The 10018-nt window shown below is 38.3% G+C and overlaps 1 protein-coding gene and 1 pseudogene across 1 annotated transcript; both read left to right on the top strand.

The window, feature by feature from the left end:
• The first annotated feature begins 2765 nt into the window (after nt 1-2765).
• LOC112203840 lies at nt 2766-3491 on the top strand (annotated as a pseudogene).
• A 3364-nt stretch (nt 3492-6855) lies between these two features.
• On the top strand, nt 6856-7902 carry LOC112203839 (protein FAR1-RELATED SEQUENCE 5-like). Its single transcript, XM_024344749.1, has one exon. It carries the CDS (start codon nt 6856-6858, stop codon nt 7900-7902), a length of 1047 nt encoding a protein of 348 aa, XP_024200517.1.
• Nucleotides 7903-10018: the final 2116 nt, after the last annotated feature.

Here is a 10018-nt window from a genome sequence, read left to right as displayed (position 1 = left end):
TGAAATAAAACATGCTCAAAATTTCATAAATAATATATAACAATTTAAAGTGATTTTTTATTCCCACTTACCCGATTTAAAGTAAAATAACAATTTTGCCCTTCGTATAATTAACAAATTGCATCCATGCCACTCTACTCTCTCTCTCCCCCCACTCTCTCCATGTTGCCGGCCGACTCTCTCTCTCCCCAATCTCTACCTCCGGTGTCTCTCTCTCCCCGACTTGCAATCTCAATGCCTGAAGACGACGAAGAAACTCCGATCAAAGCTACCTCGCCGGAGTCCTCGACGCTGGCAGATTGATCTCTGATCCTGAGGGCCTTCTCCGCCTCTGGAACTCAGCCGGTGCTCTCTCTCTCTCTCTGAGTTTGACGACGACGTCTGCGGTGTGCTGTGGGTTCCCTACGATGTGATTTCTCTCTCCTCCCTCTCTCTCTCTCCCCTCATCTCCGACTTCAAACTTGGTGACAGATTTCAATCCAGAAAGGATTAGCGAAGGTAAGGACCGTTGGGGCTGGTGTTGTTATTGGCGGCGCCGGAGACGAGTTTGCCGATAGAAATGCGCCGGCGTTGTTGTTGGATGGCTTCTTGGGTGCCCAAATAAATTTTGTTTGTTTTTTTTTTTTTTTAAGTAATGGGGCTGAAGGAAACGGGAAAAAAAAAAATTTGAATGTCTATTGGGGGGGCAATAGACGTTTTGAATTGATACAATCTTTTTTTTTTTTTCTTTAGTCAAAGTTTTATTTGTCTAATTTTAGGAAGATTAGTTTTCATTTCGGTAATTGAAACGTCTATTAGGGGGCAATAGACGTCTATTACCCTTCTATTGGGGGGCAATAGATGTCTGTTAGAGTGAAATAGAATATTGGGGGCAATAGACGTCTATTGGGGGCAATAGAGGTTTTAGGAAAAATCCGGTGGGTGGCGGCCGGTGACGGGAATCCGGCTAAAGTTGGCCGGAATCCGGCGGCTGGTGACCGGACTCCAGTGAACGGTGACCGGAATCCTGTGGCAGGCGACCGGACTCCGACGGCCGGTGATCGGGCTCCGGTGAAGTTTTCTATGGTTTCTCTCTCTTCCATTTTCTCTCTCTTTCTTTAAGTAACAAAGGAGTGAGGGTAAAATGGTATTAAAAATATTAAAAAACAAAAAAAAATTAAAATGGGGTATTAGAGAAGACCTCCTTAGAGTGTTTTGGATATGAGGGAATTAAAAAAACTTAATGGGGTAAGTGGGAAAAAAATCTCTAAAAATGGTGTAAATAGACAAAAATAAAATTTACAAAACATGCTCAAAATGGTGTAAATAGACAAAATCTCTAAAAATGGTGTAAATAGACAAAAATAAGCATAAATAAAATTTACAAAACATGCTCAAAATTTTATAATAAAAACATAAACAATAACATATAAGGCATGCTTAAAAATAGTAAACATAAATAAAATTTACATGCTTTAGATTCATCGAATATATATAACACATATAATAAGATATATAAAGAGTGGAATATAAACAAGGCAGCCAAAAATAAAATAAAAATACTTGGTTTCGAGAAAACAAAACAATCCTAGCATACGCGCTTGTTGATGCAGGTGTGCGTAGCGATGTTTTTGGGCTTGAGAAAAACTGAGCCGCTTCCTCTCTCTTTTCAGCAGTGGGCCACAGGGCTTTTTTTTTTTTTTTTTTTTTCTGGCCGCAAGCCTACTTTTTTCTTTTCCTTTCTTTTCTTTCTTCTTCTTCCTCTGCCTGCTGGTAGATTGAGGGAGCGCTGGTTGCAGGTGGGAGGCGGGGTGCGCAGCGCTGGGATCTGCAGGCACAGGTGGGCACTGTGGTGTTGCTACAAGAATGCGCAGGCGATTCATGCAAGGCGCAAGGCAGAGGCTGCTGGAGGCTAGGCACGGTGGAGGAAGACGAGCTAGAGAGGGAGACGAAGGCGGGTCACGGTGGAGGTGCTCGGCTGCTGTGTGGAGGCGAGATCTGCGTAGGTGGGCTGCTGTGTGTGGGCACGGGGTGAGGACGTGCAAGCAGAAGGCGCTAGCGAGGCTAGCGGTAAGTGGGCTGCGCTGCAGGAGGGGAGTAGGCTGGTCTGGACAAGGAAGAAATTAAAAAAAAAAAAAAAATTGTTCAGGGTGGCGATAAAAAAAAAAATTTCTTCTAGGATTTGGATTTTATTTTTCTCGAAGCTAGGGTTAGAGACTCGTGCTGATAACGTGTAAAAGTAAATGAGAATTGGTCTACTCATTTCATTTCATAGTCCCTTTATATAGGGATACAATTACAATGGAAATATCAATTACAATAATGATAGTAAATGCTGATTGAGCTGTAATTGCAATTTTTTGATTCCCTATTCGTCAGTTATTTTGACGAAGGCATATAATGTATTTTTCCTTTAACAATATGTATATATATGAATTTATCACTGATCTATGGTGATAGAATCTTTGGTGGTTGTGGGCGACAGAGTGCTGACATATCTATTAATTACACTTGCTTAAAGTGGTTCTTTGGCAGGTATAGGGTTTTTACCTTAGGAGCCGTGACCACTTACCTAATTTCAGCTTAAAAATTGCCCACTTGCTCCACTAAGAGTTTTTTAACCCCATTTACCCAATTTAAACGTCAATGACTGTTATACCCTCTTTTTAATTAACAAACTACACAGCTCTCAGACTCTCTCACTGAACTCATCTCTCTCTCTCTCTCTCTCTCTCTCTCTCTCTCTCTCTCTCTCTCTCTCTCTCTCTCTCAATTCAAAGACCTGACCCATTTCCTTCGCTTCTCTGAAAGGATGCTGACCCAGTTCCGTCACGGCAATCTTGACCAAGCTGGAGACTGTGAAGGAGCAGAAGGAAGAGTAATCCGGGAAGCCCAATTTCAATTTCAAGACCAACATCGTAGAGAAGGCTGAGTCTGTCAATCGGGCCTTAGACGCCGCTGTTTCGCTGAAAGACCCAATTACGATCCACAAAGTGATGCGGTACTCTTTACTCGCAGGAAGCAAGAGGGTCTGACCTGTTCTGTGTGTCGCGGAGTGCAAGCTCATCAGAGGATCTGAGTCCTTCACCATGCCGGCAGCCTGCGCCATCGAGATGATCCACACCATGTCGTTGATCCACAACAACTTGCCGTGCATGGATAACGACGACCTCCGTTGCAGGAATCCCACCAACCACAAGGTTTTCGGCGAAGATGTTGTCGTTTTGGCCGGCGACGCGCTTCTCTCCTTCGCGTTCGAGCACCATGCCATGTCCACCGTCGGCGTTGAGCCTTCTAGAATCGTCCGAGCCGTGGAAGAGCTTGCCCGATCAATATGGTCGGAGGGATTGGTGGCGGGTCAAGTCGTGGATATCCACTCCGAGGGGTTATCCAACGTGGGACTGGAGCACCTAGAGTACATACACATCTCAGCTCACCTTCTACCAGTGAGAACTCCATATGCTGCCGTAGCTACCAAGGTTCGAGGTTTCCCAGAAAGAACCGTAGTGTAGTGAGGCAAAATTATTTGTCCTGAAACAAATATATCCCATCATTACATTTACGACAAAGAAAACCATGTATTATCAGTACTTGGAGACCTACAGTTCCTTTTCATATAATTCAAAGCAAATCCGTCTTTATTGTTTTTCATGGGAGCAATAGAAAGATTATTGGGGGACAATAAAATGTTTATTGGGACAATAATAAGATTATTAGAGGCAATAATAAGATTATTAGAGGCAATAATATGATTATTGTGAGGCAATAGTCTAATTATTGGGGGGCAATAATATGAGTATTGGGTGGCAATAATATACATATAAATTGATCCATTATGCCTGTAGTGTATTCATTTTGGTTTTGGGAGTTTATGCAGTTCACTGGAGGGCAATAATATGATTATTGGGGGGCAATAAATTCAGACACCGGAATACGGTAGTCGAATTCTGGATTCCGGTGATCGATCGCCGGATTCCAGTCACCAGTTGCCCGATTCCGGTCACTGGTCGCCGGAGACCGCGGTTATTGGTCATCGGAGGACAGCAAGGTAGAGGATGACTTCTCTCTCTAAGTGAGAAAGAAGGAGAGGGCAAAAAAGTCCCAAAAAAAAACAAAAAGAATAAAAAAAGAATTAATTGGGTATTAGGGAAATAATCCCTTAGAATATTTTGGGTAAATGGGGTTAAAAAAACTGTTAGTGGAGCAAGTGGGTAATTTTTAAGCAAAAATTGGGTAAATGATCATTTCCCCTTTACCTTATTCTTAGGTCAGATATCATTATGTTGTATTTGGGTCTATCACTATGCATTATTCACAATTCTTTCCTTCTTGTGCATGCTGCTAGTATAGACATGCTCTTTGCTATAATGACCAGGGTCATCGATGATATATTTTCGTTTCTTGTTGATGATGAAGTAGCTTGGAAGGTTACTCAGCTATTTCGCACATTCTTTGTTCTGACATCTGAAAATTCTGTAAGCTTACAAGCTTGCTAGATCTTTATCCACCTCTCATGAGTTTGAGACTAGAAGAAAATAGTTATTGTTTCTCTTTCTATTATAAAAAATGAACTACATGGAAAGTTAATATTATTAACACATATATGAAGTATAATTGTTTGCTCAAAAATCGTATATAGGTTTTCTTAGCTTACACGCGTCCTTCTGGCTTGGTGATGTGGCGTGCCAACTCGCGGCTGAGAGGCCAAGCGAGGTTACAGAGTTTGCGCTGATCTGACTTCTAATCAGTCGACTGTGGCCCAAGGAAGGATCGATCTCGGCCGTGGGGTTCTCTCTGCCTTGATGCAAGGACTTTACACGATTCGGCTTTGCTAGCTAGATTATTCGTGCTGTGCAACTCGGTGAGTGAATGTGAAAGTGCAAGTGATAATTGATAATTGATAAATCTATAGGATGTAGATACTCACAAGTCATAGTAAAAACAAAATCAAAATATAAGGTGTTACCCTGATGCCTTGATTCAATACGAGTACGGACGAAGGATAACTTGTTTATATGATTTTCTTAATATGATTTGTGAAAAAGTAAATACAGGAGAGTAGTTGCAAAGAAATCAATCACAGGAAAAATAAAATAATGAGCAAGGAATTAAAGAATGACAAAATAAATATACAAGAATATAAAGTGCAGGAAAGACAAGAAAAATACTAGTAAGTAAAATAATTCACGAGAGATATTGTAAATTGATAGAGTGTAGAGATGCGATAGAGAATTTGAGAATATTGAATTTGTATTGCGTTGTCGTGTTTTTGGTCGTGGACCTTTTACAATGAGCTAGATGTCTCCTATTTATACAATTACATACATGATATTTAGGAAGGAAAGAAAAATTAGATTAAATGAATATTTCAGTCTTAATGACCGAAATCAAGATATGTTCCATATTGCTTCGCTCCTTAATCGAAGCATAATAATCTTCTTCTTGTGGCGCCATTAGAATTAATTTGCTCTTAATTGTGCAATGATGTCTCCAATGCCTTCGAACTCAATAAAATCTCAGCATTAATTATTTTGAAGAATAATTATCGCCGTTATTTCCTTTCCTTCTCATTTCTTCTCCAAAAGTTAATATCTAATAAAATCTCATAAAATATGAAATTTTATTGAGTATCAGCAATAAAAGCACCATATTTTCTTCATTTATCGGCCAAAGATTTTATGGGCCGATTTACCAAAATTAGGTACAAACAATAATATATTAGATTCATGCATGTATAGGACTCGGCTTCTCTACTAGAGTTCATTTTGCTATAATCTGCTTGGATAACACTGTGAGCTCGCCACGTCTGCTCACTTCAATCCAAGGGTCATTAAACTGACAACACAGAAAGCCCATAGCCTTCACTAACAATCTCCAAATGTTGAGGCTTTTTCAAGTTTCCCTCTAACAATTTTGACCTTCTACTAGTTCCCTCCAACAATTTTTACCTTCTACTAGTTCCCTCCAATCAGACTTCCTCTTCCTCACTACTGATACATCTCTTATTCTTCACGATCACTCTTTGTCCAAATTTCATTCATCTTTAGGTGCTGGTACTTTGCTTTCATCATTCAGGTATCTGTATCTAGCTCTTTAGCATTGATCTTATGGATCCTGATCTTATCCCATTTAGCGTTTTTGGTTTTGGGTTTTGGGTTTTGGTTCTTTGAAATCTCAGCCTTGTATCGATGGGTGTTTATCCTATTAAAGTATTCTATGTATATATGTTTAGCTAAGACAAGATTCAATCATTCTTATTCTCTTGATCTGATTCTATGGTTTGTCATATCAGATTCTTTTTTTTTTTTTTTTTTTCAAAGCTAAAAACTAAACAGAGTAGCTAGCGAAAACAGAGTAGCATATATATAAGCCAAACTTCATAGCATGATCCATTTTGCTTCTGAATTTGATTGGAAAGTTAATACAGATTTTATATGTTATAGATTGAAAATAAATGATTGAATGAAGCCTATGGATAGAGATGACTCGACTAGTTAAGATTATAAGCCAAGGAATGTTATGGAGTTTGACTCAGAAGAATTAGCATATGAGTTTTATAACATGTATGGGCGAAGAGTTGGGTTTAGTATTAGAAGACATACACATTACAAGAACAAGCATTCTGGTACGCTCATCTCAAGAATATTTGTTTGTTCTAAAGAATGTTTACGTACAATAGATAAGCAAGACCATTTGACTAAGAATCCTCGAGCGGAGATACGAACAAGTTGTGATGCTAAAATGATCATTAAATTGGATAAATCAAGTCGTAGGTATAGAGTTGTTCAATAAACTCACAGCCATGATCTTGTAATACAAGAGTGTGCTCACATGCTACCATCTCAATGAAATGTTACTTCTTCACAAGGAGCTGAGATGGAATTGGCACAAGATTTTGGAATCCCACTGAAGCTTTCATTCGAGTTAATGGGCAGAGAAGTTGGTGGAAGAGAGGTTCTTGGATTCACTAAACAAGATCAGAAAAATTATCTTCAATCTCAGAGGCAAAAGAAATTGGCATATGGAGAAGCAGGATGCTTATTAAAATACTTCCAAAAGCAAGCATTAGAAAATCCCTCATTTTTCTATGCTGTGCAATTGGATAGTGATGAGCAAATAACAAATATTTTTTGGGCTGATGCTAGGATGATACTTGATTATGGTTTATTTGGTGATGTTGTGAGTTTTGACACCACATATAGAACTAATGAAGCCAATAGTCCATTTGGAGTATTTGTGGGATTTAATCATCATCGTGAGACTGTAATTTTTGGGGCAACAGTGATGTTTGATGAAACTTTTGATTCATTTACATGGTTATTTGGGACGTTTTTGGAGGCAATGTCTAACAAGGCTCCAAAGTCTATTTTTACTGATCAGGATGCTGCAATGGCTAAAGATTGTGCAAATGTGATGCCTAACACATATCACTTGCTTTGCACATGGCATATAATGCAAAATGCCATTAAGAAAGCAAGTAGTATATTCAAGGGTGATGATAGGGTCACCACCTTCTTATCAAAATGTATGAATAACTATGAAGAGGCGGATGAGTTCCAACTTATATGGGAAGCAATGCTTACTGAATATGGTGAACATGATAATCCTTGGTTAACTAGTATATTCCGATTAAAGGAAAAATGGGCAAAACCGTATGTCAAGTGGGCATGGACTGCTGGAATGCATAGCACCCAATTAAGTGAGAGTTTCAATGCTAGCCTAAAACCATATGTTAAGTCAGATTATGATGTGGTTCAAATTTTCAAGCACTTTGACATATTGCTCGATGATAAGCGGTATAAAGAGTTAGAGGCAGAGTATGCTTTGTGCTACAAGTTACCTGCTATTGGGATATTTTCTTCAATGGTGATCAAGGCTGGAAATATTAACACTAAAGCTGCATTTGAAGAATTCCAAATTTAGTATGAGAAGGCTCTTGATTACAACTTAGTCGGATGTATTCAAGATGGTGATGACATTGTGTATAAAGTTGCCTTTAATGGTCATCCAAAGGAAAGATGTATTAGGGTGAAGAAAGACCATTCAGTCTCTTGTAGTTGCAAGTTGTTTGAGATTGAAGGTATTTTGTGCCGCCATGCAATAAAAATCCTTACTAACTACATGAATGTGAAAGAAATTCCTGATCAGTATATTTTAAAAAGGTGGACAAGAAAAGCAAGATCTGAAAGAGTGAAAGACATGTATGGCCAAGACATCCAAGTAGATACCAACCTACAACAAACATCTTGGTACAAGTCTCTAAGTTCCATATCCACCAAGATTTCATCTCGGGCTACTGAGAGAGAAGAGACATATCAGTTAGCTGTACATCATTTGGGGGAACTAAGCAAAACTATTGAAGACATGTTATATTCAAAAATGGATACATTACAACTTGGTAAGAATGACCAGATTACACCTTTCTCCACTGTGATTGAGGGTATTAATATGGCCAACAGTAACTCGGAGAAGGCAAAAGTTGTTCAAGCCAAGGGATTCAAGAAAAGGGAGAGTGCTCGAGGAAGAAAAAAAAAAGAATTATAGGTGATTTTGAAAAAAGTTTGGCCAAGAATCGAAAAGGGAGTCCTCTTGAGAAAGAAAAGTCATCTAGTTCTGATTCCACCAAGCTATTGAGTTTTCGTAAAAGTTGTTCTTCTAATTCTGATTCAACCAAGCTATTGAGTTTTCTTAAAAGTTACTCATGTTTGTTTTTTCTTTTTTCATGTCCTCAGTCTGGTAATTGTGGTGCGCCAATTCCAATGTTATGGATGCCACTTCAAGAATCTCAAAGTTTTAGTTACCAAGCATTACTTAACTCTCAAGATTTTCCAGATGATGGGAAAGACTCATTTTGTGGTGATGAATGATTTGAACTTAGAGTTCAATTTCTTCTTCTTTTTGCTATCTGTGGTGAACGATATCACAGAATCATGTAGATGTTAGGCTCTATACAACTTGGTGTCTTTTGGTACAGTTTGGGAGTTTCATATTATAATAGGATGCTTGTTTGTGGAACTATTCAATGCTCTTTGCTTTTATAGTTTAAGCATTACCTATTTGATAATTCTTGTTCAATCTCTTGTGTTTTCATCTTTCAAATACTTTTTTTTTTTAATCACAATCTTAGTACACTACCTCAATTAGTTTTCTGCAGTTCCTAGCCGAACTTGAGTAATTTGACCATCAGTTGTGTATGTATGGGAGCACAGTACAAGCTTTAGTTTTCTGCAGTTTTAGTTTTTTGCAGTTCCTAGCCGAACTTGAGTAATTTGACCATCAGTTGTGTATGTATGGGAGTACAGTACAGGTTTTAGTTTTTTGCTTTAGTTTTCTGCAGCTTTAGTTTTCTCCAGTTTTAGTTTTCTGCAATTTTGTCCATCAGTTTGCCACTTTCTGCTCAATTTGTTGTGTATGTATGGGAGTTTTGGTAACAAACTTTTGAGTTTCAATTTGATTCATATTCAGTAGCTTAACAAGGAGGCAATCACTTAAAACAAGCATTTTTGTTCTTCAAACCTGCTTCTTTGGTACACCAATTGATAAAGCTAGTTACTTTACTTAAAGAAGCTTTAGAACTTTGAATAACATGGCTGGTCATTTGCCAAAGTTAAGATAAAAAATGAAATTCTCATTCATGTAAATAATACCCTGCAGAATTTCTTCATACATAGAAAATTTTCATATTAATTCACTCCAAATTGGAGTCCTGCATCATCTTTTCATACATAGAAAATTAACAATTCACTCCAAATTGGAGTCATGGCCAAAAGTAAAAGTTTACACCTTCACCAAAACCAACAGCCTTCAACAATAAAAAAGCTACTATTAGTTAACATCATCAGCTCCACTTTCATATCCTAACCAACATGTTGTGCTTTGATTTGCCAATTGCATCAAGTTCTGAATTTCCATCTTGAGGGCAAGTTTTTAAATACTCCTCAGGAACAATCCCAGCATGTTCAGAAGGATCTAGCAAATTCAATGCATTCCATTTAACAATTGTGAGATTAGGGCAATTCTTCCCAATCAACACCAGAGA

The sequence above is a fragment of the Rosa chinensis genome, chromosome 5 (genome assembly GCF_002994745.2).
Source record: "Rosa chinensis cultivar Old Blush chromosome 5, RchiOBHm-V2, whole genome shotgun sequence".
Lineage (NCBI taxonomy): Eukaryota > Viridiplantae > Streptophyta > Magnoliopsida > Rosales > Rosaceae > Rosa > Rosa chinensis.
The sequence above is the reverse complement of the archived record's forward strand: the minus strand, read 5'-3'. Positions and strand labels throughout refer to the sequence as shown.